The sequence below is a fragment of the Sus scrofa genome, chromosome 2 (assembly GCF_000003025.6).
Source record: "Sus scrofa isolate TJ Tabasco breed Duroc chromosome 2, Sscrofa11.1, whole genome shotgun sequence".
Taxonomy (NCBI): domain Eukaryota; kingdom Metazoa; phylum Chordata; class Mammalia; order Artiodactyla; family Suidae; genus Sus; species Sus scrofa.
In genome coordinates, this window is record NC_010444.4 from 5,089,405 (window position 1) to 5,107,628 (window position 18,224).

General features: G+C 62.0%; 2 protein-coding genes across 6 annotated transcripts; both read right to left on the minus strand.

Annotated features, from left to right (window-relative positions):
• RPS6KB2 (ribosomal protein S6 kinase B2) lies at positions 62 to 6,187 on the minus strand. 4 transcript variants are annotated; one of them, XR_002341428.1, is made up of 16 exons: positions 6,013 to 6,152; positions 5,626 to 5,666; positions 5,410 to 5,530; positions 5,076 to 5,144; positions 4,105 to 4,252; positions 3,144 to 3,282; positions 2,982 to 3,039; positions 2,763 to 2,863; positions 2,557 to 2,647; positions 2,406 to 2,474; positions 2,169 to 2,276; positions 1,356 to 1,418; positions 1,136 to 1,213; positions 940 to 1,047; positions 729 to 841; positions 62 to 606 (listed from the first exon to the last, which is right to left on the minus strand). XR_002341428.1 is itself a non-coding variant. In XM_003122462.4 (15 exons), the coding sequence occupies exons 1-15, from the start codon at positions 6,088 to 6,090 to the stop codon at positions 310 to 312; spliced, it is 1,458 nt and encodes a 485-aa protein (XP_003122510.2). In that variant the 5' UTR covers positions 6,091 to 6,187; the 3' UTR covers positions 62 to 309. The 4 variants fall into 4 exon arrangements, 3 of the variants coding, with proteins under 3 accessions (XP_003122510.2, XP_005660687.1, XP_020938416.1); XM_003122462.4 differs by lacking the exon at positions 3,144 to 3,282 and having other exon boundaries at positions 62 to 499; positions 2,384 to 2,474; positions 6,013 to 6,187; XM_005660630.3 differs by lacking the exon at positions 3,144 to 3,282 and having other exon boundaries at positions 2,384 to 2,474; positions 6,013 to 6,186.
• On the minus strand, positions 7,834 to 16,293 carry CARNS1 (carnosine synthase 1). 2 transcript variants are annotated; one of them, XM_005660632.3, is made up of 10 exons: positions 16,199 to 16,293; positions 15,716 to 15,755; positions 14,191 to 14,464; positions 13,310 to 13,399; positions 12,577 to 13,064; positions 12,170 to 12,344; positions 11,999 to 12,084; positions 11,082 to 11,313; positions 10,706 to 10,986; positions 7,834 to 10,079 (listed from the first exon to the last, which is right to left on the minus strand). In XM_005660632.3, the coding sequence occupies exons 2-10, from the start codon at positions 15,716 to 15,718 to the stop codon at positions 8,853 to 8,855; spliced, it is 2,856 nt and encodes a 951-aa protein (XP_005660689.2). In that variant the 5' UTR covers positions 15,719 to 15,755; positions 16,199 to 16,293; the 3' UTR covers positions 7,834 to 8,852. The 2 variants fall into 2 exon arrangements, with proteins under 2 accessions (XP_005660689.2, XP_020938417.1); XM_021082758.1 differs by lacking the exon at positions 13,310 to 13,399.

Genomic DNA, 18,224 nt, shown 5'->3' on the forward strand with positions numbered 1-18,224 from the left:
CGCCTCCTGACACGACCCCACCCAGCCCCGCTCCAGAAGTGCAAAGGAAGAGCCAGGTCAGTGCCACGATTCAAAACTTTTAATTCTCCAAGGGCATAGCTCAACTGCGGGAGGCCAGGGGGATGCCCTCAGCCACAGCCGGCGGCCCTTGGCGTTCAAGATTCAAGGGCACAGCCGCCCCCAACAGAGACACACGCTCACGCACATGCAATCCTGTACCCTGGACTCAGCCCCAGGTCTCTGGAACTGGCCCAGGGTCCCACCAGAGAGGGAGGGGTCTCCACGCTGCCCGCCTCCCCACCTGTCCTCCTAGCGCCCAGGGCGCCCGCGGCCCCTCTTGGACTTCTTGGTTCCTGAGGGGGGTCGGATGGGGAGGGGGGCAGTGCTTGAGGGCGGCGGGGGAGGCGGCGGGGGCAGGAGAGGAGGCAGAGGGGGCTCCATGGGATCTGGCGGGCCGGGGCTGGGCCGGAATCCCTCGAAGGGCGAGAACTTCAGGGGGCTGCAGGCGACAAGGCAGCAGTCAGCCTCTACTGGCGCAGGGCCGGGGGGCCGACTTCCCACCCTGGTGCTCAGGCTGTGAGGTCAGGTGCCCAGTAGGCAGCCCTGCTGTAAGGTGTCCCCACAAGAGACAGAGAAACAGAGGCTAAGACTGGTTAAGAGATGGCCAGGGCAGCCCGGTTGACAGCAGAGCCAAAGCCAGAAGAGCTGGAGGCCAGTGCCCGCCGCACCTGACGGGGGTCCGGGGGCTGCTGTTGAGGCGCCGGGGAGAGCGCAGCTTGGGCTGGAAGGAGAAGCCCTCCTTGATGCTGTCCAGGACGGAGGGCGCCACGTACGTGAAACCCTGGGGGCAGAGGGGGCGCGGGCGAGGCTCAGGGCCCATGGCTCTTTGGCCACAAGCCCTGCCCGTGTCCCCAAAGGCCTCAGGCCCCCAGGCCTCACCAGGAAGGCCTGGTTGGCACTCTCACTGAGGGCCGTGTCATCTGGACTGTCCACCGGCGTCTGCCTCGTGAAGTGGGTGTCAAACTGGCTCACGTCCTCCTCCGACTGCTGTGGGTCCCCAGGGCAGGTGGGGTGTCAGGGGTGTCCAGGACAGGGGCTTCCACCCACCCCTGGAGCCAGAGGGACCTCCACTCACCAGGCAGGGCCGGAAAGGGGGGTCCACGCGGCGGGCCAGGAGGTCCTCCCAATTAATGTGCCGGAAGAAGGGATGTTTCTGTGCGGAGAGTGCCCCAAACGTGCTGGGACTTCGCCCTCCTTGGCTCCCTCTGAAACTCCCTTGGCCCTGAGGCCCTGCCCCTGCACTTGAGCAGCGTTGGGGGCTCAGCCCTGCCCCCTCATGGTGGTCTCAGACCCACCTGCACGTCGGCGGCGTCCCCTGGGCCACCCCCAATCCGTTGGCTGGGATTCCTCTTCAGAAACTGTAGAACAAGGACAAAGGGTGAGGGTCCCGGGGAGGGGGACCCGTCGTCTGATCCTGAATGCGGGCTGGGGTTGGGGGGAGGCTCTGGAGTGTGGTCTCCACCTCCTGACACCCTCAGGACTTCAAGGTTTGGTCCAATGGCCCTTTCCTTTTTTTAAATTTTTTTTCATGGCCGTACCCGCGGCCTATGGAGGTTCCCAGGCTGGGGGTTGAATTGGAGATGCAGCTTCCTGCCTGTGCTACAGCCACAGCCACGCCAGATCTGAGCTGCGTCTGATGCCAGATCCTTAACCCTCTGAGCGAGGCCAGGGATCGAACCCACATCCTCATGGATCCTAGTTGGGTTCTTGACTTTCTGAGCCACCATGGGAACCCCCCACGGCCCCTTCTCCGCGAAGCCACTGCAAGGCGCCCCCTTGCAGGCATCACCCCGGGGCACTTTCCTGGGGATCCAACTCGCAACCTGGGTTGGGGTGCCCACCCTCCCACTGGGATCCCAGAGATGGCCTTCAGAGGAGACAGCAGCCAGCTCTCCTCGTGCACATTTCACTGAAGAGGACTCGGACCAGGGACTTGTCCTGGGTCAGCAGCTGGTCTGGTCAGAGCTGACGTCACGGACCCCAAAGCCAGAGCTCCGCAGCCCAAAGGCACCCATCTGGGCAGGGGTGGCCCGAGCAGCCCCGGCCCAGGGGGACCCAGGAGCCCAGGCAGGGCCTGCGAGGAGAGGCCGGGGCAGGAGGCAGCGCACCTTTTTGACAAGGTCCCGGGCATCCGGGGTGAGGTAGGGTGGCAGCACCAGCTTCCCTCTGATGATCTTGTCCATGGTTTTCTTCCGGTTCTCTGCAGTGAAGGGTGGCTGGAGAAAGCAGAAGGTGAGAGGGGCTTTGTGGGCCACCCGCCGGCCCTGCCCCGCCAGGGGGCCCGCCGCCCGCCCGCCCTCCCTCCCGCGGGGGCTGGACTTGCCGATCCAGTGAGCATGTCGTACATCAGGGCCCCCAGGCTCCACCAGTCCACCGCCCGGTTGTGGCCACTGCGCACCAGAATCTCAGGGGCCCTGGGGGCCAGGGGACGTCAGTCAGGCCAAGCCCTGCCTGCCTGGGCTCCCGAACCCCTGGGCCCAGCCGACTGCCGCTTACATGTACTCGATGGTGCCACAGAAGGTGTGGGTGACCGTGCCCTCGTGGATAGACTCCTTGCAGAGGCCGAAGTCCGTCAGCTTGATGTGGCCTGAGGATGCACCGGGGGCGGGGGGGTTGGTCGGGACCCCAGCCCGCCGCGCCCACCTCTCCCCAACCCCCCTCCCCGGAGCTCTGCGCCCCCCCCCACCAACACGCATGCACACCCTGGCTGCTGAGCATGACGTTCTCAGGTTTGAGGTCCCGGTAGATGATGCCTTGGGAGTGGAGGTGGCCCAGGGCCAGCGTGATCTCTGACAGGTAGAAGCTGCAGAGACAGGACAGGGTGCAAGCCGGGTGGGGGTGGGGCCAGGCTCTGGCGGCAAGGGGGCCCCTGGACCCCCCCCCGGGAGAGAGGTGGGCGGGGGAGGGGGTTTAACACCCACCAGGCCGTGTCTTCCAGGAAGATGCCCTCTCGCTCCAGCCGCGTGAAGAGCTCGCCGCCTGCGACACAAACACGTCAGCGGCTGTGCACCGAGACCGAGCTCCTCTGCTCACCGAGCCTCGGTTCTTCTTGGGGAGAGTGGGGCTCGCAGTTCCCGCCCTACCTGCCTCACAGGGCTGCCGTGGGGTGCAATTCAATTCAGCAAACATCTACCGACGCCTACTCGGTGCCTGGCCCTGTGCTGGGTGAAGCTGGGGACACAGAGATGAAGAGACCCAGCCACTGCCCTCAGGATGCTCAGTCTAACGGGGAGACAGACAGGCAGACAACCGCTCTGATGTGCCAGGCTGAGGCCACACCTCCGAGAGCCTTACCCGAAAGACCTCACAGAGCAGATGGGGGGACACCATTAACCCCAGCACGAGGGGAGAGAGAAAGTCCGTGGCAGCGGTGACACTTAGAGGGGATGCAGAGATGGAGCACAGGGAATGAAGCTCACAGCTCATCGGGAAGGAGGCGGTCGGTGGGAAAAGCAGGCCCGGACCACTGCACGGTGAGCAGGGGGCACCAGACCAAGGAGGCCAGGCGTGATCCCGGCAGTTACAGGGAGCCCTGGAATTCTGAGTAGGGTGCTGGGGACAACCCCATGCTCTGAGACAATGATCCTGGCAGTTAGTGGAGGAGACACGAGGCAGAGGGTGAGCTGGAGGCTTCGAGACCCATTAAGGAGCAACCGTGGCTCCTCCCCTCCCCCAAGAGACTGGAGAGGACGGAGGGCACCGCAGAGAATGAACCCCCTGGATCTGAGACCCAACTGGATGCAGGGCACACAGGACAGAGGACCAGGACACAAAGGGGTAGTGGACATGGACAAAGCCACCTTCTGGACTTGCATAGGCAGTCCCACCACTCCCAACCACCCCCAACACAGGTGAGGGATACGAGAGGCACTGGACAGACGTTTGCTGAATGAATGAATCAATCAATCAATGGATGAATGGACAGATGGATGAGGTGGGGGCCTCCAGCCATTCTACACACCACACCCCTCCCAGCTCCCCCCAGAGCTCCCTGCACTGGTTCCCTGGACTCACCCACGCCCTTGGCAGGGCCCAAACACATACCACTAAGGCACTCGAGGATGAGGTAGAGTTTGCCACCAGTCTGGAAGGCATAGGCCAGCTCGACAATGAAGGGGTGCTTCACTGACTCTAGAATGTTCCGCTCAGCCCGGGTGTGGGCTGTGTCCTTGGCATTGCGCACGATTTTGGCCTGGAGAGGCAGGGACCGGTTAGAAGGTGGGCGTCCAGGGCTCCTTCAGACCCTCCAGCCATCACCTTTCTGCTATGCTCCATCTCCCGGCTGTGTTTCCCCATCATTCTGCTCCTAGCAGCAACTGTCCTTGCCCAGGGCTGGTTTATCCTAGCAGCAAGGTGTTTCTTAACCTTGGCACTCACGACATTTGGAGCAGGTAATTCTTTGTTGGAGGGGGCTGTCTTTTTGGGGGGCTGCACCTGTGGCATGCAGAAGTTCCCAGGGTAGGGACCGAATCAGAGCTATAGCTGACAGTCTACACCATAGCCACAGCTACACCAGATCCGAGCTGTGTCTGCGACCTACACCACAGCTCATGGTGATGCTGGATCCTTAACCCACTGAGTGAGGCCAGGGATCGGACCCGCATCCTCATGGATACTGGTCGGGTTCGTTTCCACTGAGCCACAGTGGGAACTCTGGAAGCTGTCTTATTCTTGGGACGTACCTGTGGCATTGCGGAAGTTCCTGGGCCAAGGATCAAACCCATGCCACAGCGGTGACAATCCTTAACCCCACTAGGCCACCAGGGTGGGAACTCCTATCTTCTGCACTGTAGGATATTTAGCAGAATTCCTGGCCTCTACCCACTGGATGCCAGTAGCATCCTCTCTATTCATGACTCTGAGATGTACACAGACATTGCCAGATGTCCCTGGGAGGCAGGCAGTGTTGTCCATGGTTGAGAATTACTGCAAAACCATCTCCTCCCCGGGTTCACGGAGCGCACTGGGAATGACAGCCACTCAGTGAGGCTCTGTGGGCTGAAGAAATGACTCACCTTCCTCAAGACTTTCATGGCATAGATTTTGCCCAGGTTGGTGCCCTGCACCTTTCTCACCTGGAACACCTGCAGGGCAGGGGAGACAGGATCAACCTCCCTCTCCACATCCTATCTTCCAAAAGCACCACCCCGAAGCTCTGGCACTGGGACCAGAGGCCTAGGCCCACCCAAGGGTGGGGCAGTAAAGATCCGAAGTCCTGATTGGAGAGGATTTACTCTTCCCTCCTTGACCTGTTTACCTCTGAGTTCAAGCACAGGCTCTGATGCTTTAGAAGTCTAATTTGTTTTGAGACCCTTTGCTCCAGCAACACTGAGGAAGGAGGGCCAGTACCTTGCCGTAGTTGCCCTTGCCCAGCACGCGCAGCAGCTCAAAGCAGTGGGGCCCAATGCGCTCAGGGCCCGGGTTTACACTGGTTTCTGTCAGCTCCACCTCCTCATAGTGTCCCACAGGCCTGTGGACACAAGAAGTCAATGGGGGGAGCTCCAGTGCTCCTAAAGTCCCTTTCCCCAGCCCATTCCCTCCTCCCCCAGCACGACCCTCACTCACTCCAGGCCAGCCGCCCTCGACTCGGCAAGGGGACACGCATCCTGTGAGAAACCGAGGGGTAAGAGCCAAGGGAGGTGCCAGGCCCCCTCCCCCCGAGGCTGGACTGCTTGGCCCAGGAGAGGAGGGGTCAGGACTGGGAGCTGGCATCCGATGGGTCAGGACTGGGGAGCAGAGGCGAGGGCAGGAAAGGGAGACTCAGGGACAGGGCTGGAGTCCTGCCAGACAGGTCGGGGTGAGAGTAGGGTCAGAGCTTAACAGTGCCTGGGATCTGAGACAGACCGAGGTCTGCTGGAGCCGAGCCCCCTCTGGGTCGAGGGAACCCGAGGTATCCCACCGCCTGGGTGAAGGGATCGGGCCGGGATCGAGCCGCGCCCGCGCGTCACTCACCGCCGGGCTGAACTCTGGCTCGCCTTCGCCCTCGCTGCCTTCCTCCGTCTCCAGGTCCAGGTCAAACACCGCCGCCATACCTGCGCGGGCCCGGCGGAGCCCCTCTGCTAGTACCTAGCCACTCTGACTGACAGGCCGGGGCCGAAGCCCTTACGTCATCGCTCCGCGACGGAGGCCTCGCGCGCCGGGGACGCAGGAGGCCATCCCTCCCTCCCGCCTGCGGGGCAAAAGATGGCGTCCGTCGCAAGGCATCTCGGGAATGGTAGTTCCAGGGTGCCGGGATGCCAAAGCCCGCACAACCCTTTCCCGAGGACCCTTCAGTCTTCCCAATACAGCTCCCCTGGGGCAACACCCGACTAGGGCCTCCTGGAGGGCGACCATCTTGGCTCCAGGGAGAGTTTGAGTTTGGATTATGCAGAGTCGGAAGTGCAAGCAGGTGTGCGTGTAAGTGCAATTCCCAGCTCTGTTGGAACCCTGCGTTACCAGGCTGTCTCGGTGGCGAGAGGCAGGTCGAATATATCTCTCTGTTGGTCCCTGAAAGGGAGCCGACCTTTGCATCACGTCTCCCTAACGTGCCTCCCAGCTCAAGGACCTGCAGGTCAGAGCTTTTACTGCTCTGTGCTCAGCTTACTGCTGGGCTTTGTTGCCACATTCCTGCCGGAAAGGGTTTGGATCTCGTAGATCCACCCGTAAACATGGGCTTGTGTTGGAGTTTGCTTCTTTGCCAATTTCAGCACATTTAGTGATCCCGCTACCCGGTACAGAATAGTTGCTTAGTAAAACTTCACTACAGTGAGTGGGTGAACACACCACATCTGGTCTGTAAGTTTAAACCTGGGCACGGGGAGTTCTGTCTTGGCGCAGCGGAACCATGAGGTGGTGGGTTCGATCCGTGGCCTCGCTCAGTGGGTTAAGGATCTGGCGTTGCCTTTGAGCTGTGGTGTACGTCGCAGAAGGGGCTCAGCTCTGGCATGGCTGTGGCTGTGTGTAGACCGGCAGCAACAGCTCCAATTAGACCCTTAGCCTGGGAACATCCATATGCCACAGGTGTGGCCCTTAAAAGACAAAAAAATAAATAAATAAAATAAATTTGGGCATGGATTCTTTTTCTTTCTTTCTTTCTTTTTTTTTTTTTTTTTTTTTTGGCTTGTTAGGGCTGCTCCTGCAGCATATGGAGGTTCCCAGGCTATGGGGTTGAATAGGAGCTGTAGCTGCCAGCCTCTGTCACAGCCACAGCAACATGGGATCTGAAACACGTGTGCCCTACACCACAGCTCATGGCAACGTCAGATCCTTAACCCACTAAGCGAGGCCAGGGATCACACCCGCTTCCTCATGGATCGAACCTGCTTCCATACGGATACTAGTCAGATTTGATTCTGAGCCACGACAGGAACTCCCTCAGGCATGGATTCTTGTCGGGTGGAGTTCTGGGGTTGTGAATTGGGCCAGACCAGGCCTTGGATGAGTTCTGAATTTTGGAAGCTGTCTGAATGTGCATTCCAGTTGGACAAGGGAGGCTAGACGTGAACTCAGAATTCAGGGTCCCAAGCTGGAGGAGGACTGCCCGGCTGGGTGTGGCCCCCTGGTTGTAATGCCACCCTCAGGAAACCCTTAAGTTTGGCTTGGTGTGGGTGTGGGTATCCCTGGCAGGCCTCTCGCCAAAGGTCAACCCAGAGGCCTGGCCTGGGTGGCAGCTTATCCTTAGCGCTGGATGCCACAGATATCCCTTCAATACTGCTCCCTCCTCCTCCCCTCCTCTCTAGCTGAGCCTGACAGGTGTTGTCCAAAGTCGCAAGTGTCTATCCCAGACTCGGGACATTTCAGTAGTGTAAGCCTTTATTCGGAGAAGGACACTCGTGGAGCTGTCCGCAGCTCCCATGCTGCACAGAGACAGGTTTCTCAAAGCAGCCTCCCCCAAATGCAGAGGGAGTGAAGGGTCTTCTCTGCCAATGCTGGTTAGGCGTATCCGAGGCCAAAGCACCAAAGCTTGGTGGATAAGGTACACTGTGCTCGGGTGGGGGTGTTCATATTGTGTCCGGGCCACATATGAATGGGGGCAAAGAGGTGAGTGGGGCCTAGAAGCTGAGTGGCCCCATACAACTTAGGCAAAGCAGAAACCTGGACCTTGCCTCTTGTCCCTCAACACTTCAGCCACTGTAGTATGACATCAACGCAGTGGCTTTTCCTCTCTAAACCTGGTTCCTTATCTGTAGAATGGGACAATAGAGTCCGCCTGGAGGGGAGATGATTACTGCTGACGCCAGGTCAGATGCTTCTGCTGCACAGGCCAAATGAGGCAGGTGGGGCACTGCTGAAAGTTGTCAGCCAGCTCTAGAACGATCTAGAATTTGTTCACAAAGGAGGGACTTAGTCTCAGGTTTTCTTGGGATCTGTCCAAGGCCAGGGGCCAGCCAGGTTCTCTCCTGCAGACAGCAGGAAGACAGACAGACCTGGAGGGGTGGGGGCGGATGGGCTGGGCTTGGGCCCACTTCCACCAACCTGGGGGCAGGATGTGCGTGTGTGTGTGTGTTTTCATCTGTTGTTGCTTCTCCATGGATAGAGTCCTGGGCAGCTGTGGGCTGTACGGGGCCTTCAGGTGGGCAAGAAGGACCAGTGGCCCACCTGATACATTCTTTTGAGGCCCTCAAGTCCAAGACGCCTTGGTGTCGAAACAGCCCTGCCACTCACTCTGGGACAGACCTGGGGTCTTGGAATGGACCAGACCAGGGTTGGGGCAGGGCTATGGGAAGAGAAGCAGGGAGAGCACCAGGGAGCAGAGGGCACCACAGCCACCCACCCCCCATCCAGCACTTTGCCCCTGCCCTCCGGCCCCAGCACTATTTGAAGTGGGATAAGAAGTAAGCAACAGGATAGTGGGGCCCATCAATACCCAAGCCCTGGCAGAGGCCCAGCAGGCGGAGACGGGCCTCTGCCAGGCTGGGCCCAGCACAGGCCACACTGCAATAGGGCTCCTCGTATTCGCCAGGCACCAGGGCCTCCTCCAGCAGATTGAGGCGCAGCAGGCCCTGGTCATGAAGAGCCTTCAGGGTCTCACGGCTGGCAGTGGACCTCAGCGCCTGCAGGTGCTGGGACACCAGGCACATGACACCCACCAGGTGGCCACGGGCGCGGGGGCGAGCAGGCAGGGCAGGCCGCAGGCCGCAGGCCACCATAGCAGCAGCCAGCAGCAGGTCCACACCATAAAGCTCCAGGATCCAGTCTCGCAGGTAGAAGCCGCCCATGCGGGGGTTGATCTCGATGAGCCGAGGCCCCGCCCCGGTCAGCTTGAGCTCCACATTGAAGACCCCATCCAGCAGCCCACAGCCCAGGCAACAGCGGAAGGCTGCCTGCACCAGCTGCGCCTCCTGCTCCGGTGCCAGCCCAGTGGGCATGCAGGCTGCCGTCTCAGTGAAGCCAGGCAGCCGTGTGGGGCCATTGTCGGAGACGAAGGCAGCCAGCAGTTGCCCACCAAACAACACCAGATCCACATCGTGTTCGGTGCCCTCGATGAACTCCATCAGCAGCATGGCATTGCCCCAGCCCAGCCCAATGCCGGGGTGGTCAGCCTCGACCTGCAGGTCTCGGGAGATCCGGGAAAAGTGCTCGTGGCACTGCGACGCATCCTCCACCAGCCGCACACCCACTGCGCCCGCCCCAAACTCCAGCTTCATGACGCCTGGCAGGGGTACCTGGCGGGCAGCCCTGTCCACATCAGCCTCACTCTCCAGTGGACAGCAGGGCACAGCATAGAGGGAGGGTGCGGGCCAGGGTGGGCCATGGCGGGACAACAGGTGCAGCTGGGTACGGCTCTTCTGCTTGGCCAGGTGCATGGCGGCTGGCGGGTTGCTGGGCAGACCCAGCTCCTGGCAGAGCAAGGCTGTGAGCACCAGGCAGTCATCCCAGTAGGAAAAGCAGCCATCTAGTTGCAGGCCACGTGCCCGCACCAACTCCGCCAGCACCCGTGCATTCTCCTCATCCCTCTGGTGCTCCGTTACATTGAAGTGGATGAAGGTCTGCACCAGCTGGGACGCAAAGTGGTTGGGGTCCGAATCCACCAGATGCACCTGCAGAAACCACAGGACGGCAACACACCGAGATCAGCTTGCACTGAGCGCTGGGCAATAGGAGGTGTCTACAACATAGTCCTGGCCCTCAGGGGAGACAGGTTCACCGATGCTAGGTGCTCAAAAAATATTTGTTGATGATTAAGTGGAAGGTACAGAGGTGGGACAGCCCAGAGGGAAGGAAAGGCCACCTAGAGGAGGCAGTGCTTCGGCTGGGAGCTGAATAAGACGAAGGAGGGCTGCAGCAGGCAGGGGGTGTGACGGAGGTGGGAGGGGCTAGCGCAAACGCGGGAGAGGGGGGCGGTGACAGTGAGGCCGGGTGGACTCTTTCCCACAGGCAGCCTCAATCCGGCCAGGGTTTGTAGGCGAACCACCAGGGTTAGGGCTTGGGACTAGTGGTCTGGGGTGCCAAGGGGCCGTTTACACCTGGCGAGGACAGAACTCAGCTAGAGGCCAAAAAGAGTTGAGACTTCCAACCTGGGCTGGGCGACAGGCCCCGCCCCGACGCTTGGGCTCTAGCCCCCAGCCAACCGCTCGCGCAGGTCCCGCCCCCAGGCTAACACCGCCCCAGGCCCCGCCTCCACCACTCAGGCCAGGACTTTGAGCCCCGCCCACGCCCCGCCCACCTTGAGTCCGTAGTCGCGCGCCGCCTCCCACACGAACTTCTTGCTGAAGCCGCCCGCGCCCAGCAGCAGCAACTGCTTGCCCTCCATGAGGTAGCGCGCAGAGCGTCGCAGCATCGTCTCCACCAGCGGCGCGGCCGCCGCCTCCTCGGCCGCCAGCCCCGGGCGCGGCGCTGCCCACAGCCCCTCGAGCGCGCCGCACGCCTCCAGACACAGGCCTCCGTTCAGCTCCAGGGCCACAGGGGTCAGCGCGCGGCCGGCCACCGTCAGGGCAAAGTCCACCCCTGGGCCAGGCAGGTGGCGCAGGCTCAGTGCGGGCCCCCCGCCGGCCTCGCGCCCCCGCGCCCCCGTATCCCCGTCCCCGGCGGCCCGCACTCACCGAGGAAGTCAGTGCGGGCCTGGCGCCCGCCGCGCTGCTCAGCGCTCAGCCCGGCCTCCAGGGCCTGCACAGCGGCTAGAGCGGCCTCGGCCGCAGCCTTGACACGCTGCCGCACGACCGCCACCTGCGAAGCCTCACCCAGACCGCACTGGGCCAGTGCCACCTCCAGCGTTTGTGGCAAGGAGCTCTGGTGCCGCAGAGGCCTGTCCACACGGCCGACGCCGCATACCATCTGGTCAGGGGATCGTCAGGTGGCTGGCTCAGGAGGAGTCCCCCAGGACTACGCCCGTCCCCAGCCCACCTCCCCTTATGTCATGATCCAGGCCACACCCCTCACTGGACATTGAAGAAGTCTTGTTCTCCAGTTTCACCCCACAAACCACCTTCCCCTGCTACTGTTCATCCGGTCCCTAGGCCCCTGGGAGGGGTCTCCCAGGCTTCCAGGCCCAGCTGGGATCTCTGCTCCCTAAGGGCTCCAAGCATGCTTGCTTCCAGTTCTGCAGCCCCGGTGCCTGTGCCTGCCTGGTGGGCCCAGCCCTGGAGCTCCAGGAGGGTTGAACCTCTCCCTCTCTGCTTGAGCTGCCCGAGTTGGAGCCCCCTCCTAAAGGGCTCCCTGCAGTGGGGGTTATCGGGGACCCTGCGTCAGCTTCTTCTGTGGGCAAGAGCTCCCCAGGAAGAGGTTCAGCACTGGGCCCTGGTGCCTGGTACCTTCTGGTACCCAGCATGAGATCCCAGGTCGGGCTCCTGGGGTGGGCAGGGTACCGGCAGGGTTGGAGAGGAGGGGTGTCAGATTCAGGAGTCCTCACCGAGGCAACCGAGACCCCCCCCCACCTCCAAGATTTTGCCCAGGGCCCCCATCAGCTCAGTGGAGCCGGGCTCAGGTGTGGCCGCAGGGTCAGGATCTGAACCAAGCTCACCTTGCTCAGCAGGGGCCTATCACCCTGTGTCCGACACACCACAGCACAGATGCGCAGAGCCAGCTCAGGGCCAGGTGAGGGGCTGCCTGGAGGACGATGCTGAGGCCTGAGCACGGAGCAGCCAGGAGGCTGAGCCAAGCTCCACCCGTGGCCAGCCCAGGTGGCTCTCACCTGGGAAGGGCAGCCGGGCAGGTGGGCACACAGCCTCCACCAGGACACTCTCCTCCTCCTCCAGTTTCTCCAGCAATGCCAGCACTGTGTCCACCACTGGGCCTAGCTCTGCTCGTGGGTACAGACGCAATGCCTGCCGCCCCCGCCAGCGCCAGCCACTGAGCTTCACGGCTACCTGCAGCAGGGAAGGGAAGGGGACCTCCTCACCACCCCAGGCCCCTGCAGGCTGGGACACTCGTACTACGGGAGCTAATGAGTAAACTGAGGTAAGAAGACAGGGGACCAACACAGAGAGGGGGCAGTGGCAGGGCTCAAAGTTGGCACCAGCTTCCCAGCAGGCCTTGGTAACCATCCACCGGTCCCATCCTGCTGGCACCTTCAGAACCTCAGGGGCGGGAGGCCGTTACCTGCAGGGCATCACCCAGGGCCTCGGAGTGCAGAAAGGTCCCTACTTCCTCCTTCACCAGTGCTTCCTGGCCCTCTTTGCCATTCAGCTCCACCAGCCGTAGTCCCGGGCTGGCATCCCCTCCCCGCAGCAGTGCCGGTGGCTTGTAGGTGAAAGCCAGGGTAGCTGGCACGGCCACATCACCCTGCTGAGCCAGCAACCGCCTTGTCAGCAGCCGGTCCTCCAGCAGCCGGGCCAGCTCGGCCGAGGCTCCTGTGGGGCAGGTCAGGTCGCGGGCGAGCTCAGCTGCCTCTCGACCTGGGCCAGGCCCCAGCCCCAGGCCCGCCAGGAAGTAGGTGGCTCGGCGAGGGGGGACAAAGTCATCCAGGAATGTCAGACCCCCTGAGTGGAAGCTCACGGCCTTGGAGACCAGCAGGGTCGACTCCCCTGGCTGCCCTGGTGCTGGCACCTTTGTCAGCCAAGCAGGGGACAGGCAGAGAAGCATGTTTCCTGTGGGCAGAGGGAGGAGGGTTGCTGGCCAGGGCAGGCTTGATGCCCCGTGCCCTCCACCTCCAGCCCGGGCCCCTGGGTAGAAGGGGCAGCTGCTCCCAGAAGCCACCCCCACTCGGAGCAGGGCAGCTGGTCCAGTGGAATGCAGGCAGTTGCCAGGGTCGGCGGGTATTTTGGGATGTGGCCGGGCCAGGGCAGGGCTGCCCTTTCTGCAGGAGGGGGTGGGGACTTGGGCACACACTCACCCGGGCTCTGGACCCCACCCTCCAGCAGCACGGACAGAAAGGTACTGGGGGATCCCAGAACGCACAGGGTCGCCTCCGCCCCGGGGCAGCCTCGAGGAAGACAACATTGCCAAGCTCACCAAGGGCTCCCCTTGGGGTCTTGCAGCCCAACGTTCTCCACCCCATGGCCCTGCCCCCACCCTTGGGCCCCCAGGTCCTTCCAGGGGATCTGAGAAAAGTAAAGGGGAGAGGGGAAGCTGGAGAGGGGTGGGGGCGCTGCCTGCCCAGCCCTGCCCTGCGAGCTGGCTCCCGTCTCTCAGCAGCTGGTCCACAAGGGCCCCGGGGGCTGGGCGACCGGAGCTCTGGGTTCGAAATGAGCTCTGCCACTGACTCTGTGTGACCCTTGGTGCCTGTAGCGGGGGGAGGAGTCTCTGTGCCTCATTTTCCCAGTTGGTACAATGGGGCCAGCTCTGTGACGGCCACGAGCTCTAGCTGTAAACCCTCTGTCTACGCAAACTCTCGTGGCTACCTGATGCCTACAACAGATAAAGCAGAGAGGAGTCTTGGGTCCCGACTGCTAGCTGCCTCCCCAGCAGCTGCCAAGACACTTCTATAGAAGCTTTGGTTCCACAGAACACGGATGGCCAACCCCAGGGCTGGATATTCCAGGGGCAGGAGGGAAAGCTTGATCTCTGACTTTTCCAGTGCCAGATGCCCTTTGAAATGCCTGAAGGTTGGAGGTTGCCTGGCCTTGCCTCCCTGGCTTCAGACCCAGCCAGAGCGTGGGGGAAGGGGCCAACCTTGACAGAGATGGGGAGCAGGCTGGGCTGAGGGTGCCTCCCTCCTCCCGGGGGTACCCCTCCCCCCCAGGGACCCCCCCCATCCCCGGAGCCCTCAGGCACCTGTGCGGGGCACCTGGCTTCGGTCCTGAGTCTCCGGAAGGCCAGCTTGCTGCAGACAGCTCTGCAGGAGGCTATAGTAGTGGACGGTCCAGGCCCGGGCCTCTGCCCCCTCAGGGGAGCCCTTGCAGTCCAGGCCCACGTCGTGGCGCCAGGAACCAGGGAAGCAGCTGGGGGGCGGCAAGCCAGAGCCCCCGCTCCCAGGGCCCTCCTCTTCCTCCAGGTCCTTGGAGCCCAGGGGGCAGTCCCACTCAGGACCCAGTGCATCCAGGGAGAGCTAAAGGGGGCAGAAGCGGTGGGTCTTGGGTAGGAGCGGGGCCACATGAAGTCACTCCAGGGTATCAGCGCCCCACTCTCCTAACCTGGGGCAGACACTTTTGGTTCCAAGGAACCAAAGAGCGTGGGCTTGGATTTGGGGGTGAGGAACCTGCAGGTGGGAACGCTTTGTACAGTGTATGTGCAGTGCCCAGGGGGCGGGGCGGAAAGCAGTGCCCTGCTGGCTGGAGCACTGCCCCCCAGCCCCATGCCCAGGTTGCCCCAGCTTGGTTCACGGGGGCAGAGGTTTTTTGCTAGTTTTGTTTTATCAAGGCAGTCCTGGCACCTAAAACAGTGCCTGGCACACTGTAGCTGCTCAGTGTTAGAAGACTGAGGAATAAATGAACAATGAACCAAGTAATCACTCCTGGGCTTCTCTCTGGCCTCAGTGACCCATCTGTCATCAAGGAGTTCCCCTGAGACCGCAGTTCATCAGTGAAGCCAGTCCATCATCATCCCCAAGTCGGCCTGAGGACCTACTGTGCGCCCTGTCCCAGGTCCGGCATTACTAGGGAAAAAGCAGGTGCCCTTCTTTTCAGATGTCCTGAGTCATGGAAATGCTCTTTGGGTGAAATCTTACACCCTGCCCCTCTCCGAGGCTGGCTGACTCCCGAAGGAGGCGCCCCAGGCTCAGTGGGAACATAGGTAGGAACACAGGTAGGCATGTCCACCCTGGGCCTCCTTGGACAAGCCATGAGGCTTCTTTGGGCCTTGCGGGTGCCCGATGCCTGCCCTGTTGCCCCCGCGAGGTGTCAATGAGGCTGGACCTAGCGTACCACCTCAGTCACTGGGAGCCAGGGTGCTGCAGGCGACCAGGAGGGCACAGGTCTGAGCCACAGACCTGGATTTGAATCCCAGTTTGCCAGTATCAAATTCCGAGCCTCGGTGCCCTTTAGAAGCTGCATTCCCTGAGCCCAGACTGGGTTCACTGCTGTGTCCCCACCCTCAGAATAGGGCAGGGCACAAGGTCATAAATATTGCAGAATGAATGAATGCCAAGGGGACCAAGAGTGCCCGCCTCCCGGGGCTGATGGGGGTGAGAGGAAGTGTCTGGCACCCAGACAGGGAGTCAGTGGGTGTGTGTGCATCTGGTCATGGGTCTGAGCTGTCTGCACGGGGAGCCCCCGGGGCTACGGTGTGTCAGGTGCTGCCCTCTGGGCGGTCCCTCTGGTGAGGGGTTTGGGCTTTTATGGGGAGGGACGAGGAGACTCACCATCTTACAGGTGGAGAGGCTGAGAGACTGTTGGAAGAGACTGAGGAAGAGAGACGGAGGAGGGAGTCAGGGCAGTCCCGTCTCTACCGCAGCGCCAGCCCCTAAGACTTGGGAGGCAGAGAGGTGGCCGCCACGTGCCTCTCTCTGGTCCTGGCCAAGAGGTAGCCCGCTGCCCCACCCCCACACCAAGGAAGCCGAGGGACTGACGACGCCAAGACCTCACAGGGCCCGCACCCCGAGCGCACACATCCCAAGTTGCCCCGAGCAGCGCAGCCCTGGGGGTCCCAGCCCGCAGCCCTTCCAGCGGGGGTGGACGTGGCGCCAGGTCCCCGCGCGTGTGTGCGCGCGCGTCTGGGAAGGGGGTGAGGTTAGTGTCGCGGGTCCCGCTGGGGGGCGCGGGCGGTCAAGGTCCCCATCCCCGCGGCCCCTGCCCCGCAGTCCCCTCCCTGGCTCTCCCCGGGGCGCGGGCAGCAGCCGGGGTACCTGGCGGGCGTAGCGGCTCGGCGGGGTTCGGCGGGCGGCGCGGACCAGCGGGACTCGGGACTTGGGAATCGGGACTCGGCGGCGGCGGCACAGCGCCCAGTCAAGGCGGCGCCGCTTTATATAGAAGCGCCCGGGGCATGCCCAGTGCCGGGCGGGGGCGGCGCGGGGCGGAGGGGCCAGGCCCCACTGTCCGCCCGATGGGGGGGGGACCCGCTCCGCCCCTCCTGCCCAGATCCTGGTCACCCATTCCAAACCTGCTGCCCTGGGGTGGGCGGCCCGAGCTGCCAGAGGCAGGGCGGAGGGGTGGATCAGGGAGAGACGGACAGAAGGACGGACAGGGGACCTTCAGAGACACAGAGTAAGTGGAACAGAGGGCCGGCTCTGACGGAGAGCGATCATCAGAGAGGGTCACAAACGTACTGCCATGTAAAGAAAAGACAGGAGGAGTTGGGAGTGGAGGGGAGAGAGGAGACCCAAAATAAAAAGAAGGATGGAAAGAGGGGAGGGGGAGGGGCAGAGGGGAAAGCTAGAGTGGGCAGAGACTGCTACCAGGGCTTGCCCTCTGGGGAGGGCGGCTGGGGTGCACATTCTGGAGCCCTGGCCTTGGACAGAATCCTGAGCTCCCCGGCACCCTGGCCGCAGCTGTTTGCCAATGAGCGCCCTGCCTTATGGCACAGAGCACCCCCAGAAAGGCCCTCTTGAGCAGGGGTCCCCGTACATCTGTGGGGTCCCCTCCTCACCTCTCCCGGCCCCTACCAGAGTAGTGACCACCAGGTAAGACACCCCTACAAGAGAAGTCCTAGTTCCCTGGGACACCCACTGCCCTGCAGAAGGCCACGAGGCAAGAGGGCACCCCAGCTGGGAGTTCCAGTGGCTGTGAGCCTGGGAAGGTCTGCTCCGCCCATCAACGCCCAGGTCAGCTGGACACCCACAGCTATACCCACCATCTCCCCAGATACACACCCTTACCCCCAGGCACACGCACCTGAACACCCCAGAAGCACACCTCAAGAGACCTGGCTCGGAGTTCCCACTGTGGCTCAGGGCGTTAAGAACCCAGCTGGTGGAGTTCCCATTGTGGCTCAGCGATAACTAACCCAGCTAGTATCCGTGAGGGCACGAGTTCAATCCCTGGCCTCACTCAGTGGGTTAAGGAACCCGAGTTGCCATGAGCTATGGTGTCACAGACATAGCTTGGATCTGGCATTGCTCTGGCTGTGGCCAGCTGCTGCAGCTCTGATTTGACCCCTAGGCTGGAAACTTCCATATGCGGTAGGTGTGACCCTAAAAAAGAAAAAAAAAATGGGGCTAGTTACCATCTCATAGGCCTGGTAAGGATTATCACCGTGTCCTGCACCCTCCTCGCCGCCCCTCCTCTCTCTAGAGCCCCCCGGAGGCTAATGGGCTGAGGGAGAGTACCGAGGGGCGAGAAGCACTTGTGGGACCAAGGGCGGCCACTTTGGGACTTTTGTACTGTATACAGAGCAGCCTGTGAAGACCCAGCCTGTTTACCAAGAGAGGGGCTCAGAGGGGAGAAGTGACTTATCTGAGCCCCCCAGCCCAGCCCAGCCCCCTATGCAGGTTTCCAGGGCTGCTCTGGACTCCTCTGCTCCAGATCTGCCCCAGGCTGTCCCCGTGGCCAGCCCAGCCTCCTGGAATGAGGCATGGCCCCCCTGGAAGATCCATCCTCTTGCTGCGTGGTGGCCTGAGCTCTAGGGAGGTCCCATGGGAGGAGCGGGGGTGGAGCGTGGAGGTCATCAAAGAACACGAGCTTTGACACTTAACAAGTATTAAAATCCAACAGAGTAAACTTTTTTTTTTTTTTTTTTTTTGGTCTTTTTAGGGCCGCACTTGCATCACATGGAGGTTCCCAGGCTAGGGGTCAAATAAGAGTTACAGCTGCCGGCCTACACCACAGCCACAGCAATGCCAGATCCAAGCCCCACCTGGGATCTACCTCACAGCTCAGGGCCACGCTGGATCCTTAACCCACGGAGCAGGGCCAGGGAGCAAACCCACATCCTCA

Coding starts and splice junctions, on each gene's coding strand:
- CARNS1 (XM_005660632.3), bottom strand. Junction 12,345..12,576: donor CCCTGGGTGATGCCCTGCAG/GTAACGGCCTCC, acceptor TCCCTGCTGCAG/GTAGCCGTGAAGCTCAGTGG. Junction 10,080..10,705: donor CGCGCGACTACGGACTCAAG/GTGGGCGGGGCG, acceptor TGGTTTCTGCAG/GTGCATCTGGTGGATTCGGA.
- RPS6KB2 (XM_003122462.4), bottom strand. CDS start 6,090: ATGGCGGCGGTGTTTGACCTGGACCTGGAGACGGAGGAAGGCAGCGAG. Junction 2,648..2,762: donor CGTCATGCTCAGCAGCCAGG/GTGTGCATGCGT, acceptor GTGCATCCTCAG/GCCACATCAAGCTGACGGAC. Junction 2,277..2,383: donor ACGACATGCTCACTGGATCG/GCAAGTCCAGCC, acceptor TGCTTTCTCCAG/CCACCCTTCACTGCAGAGAA.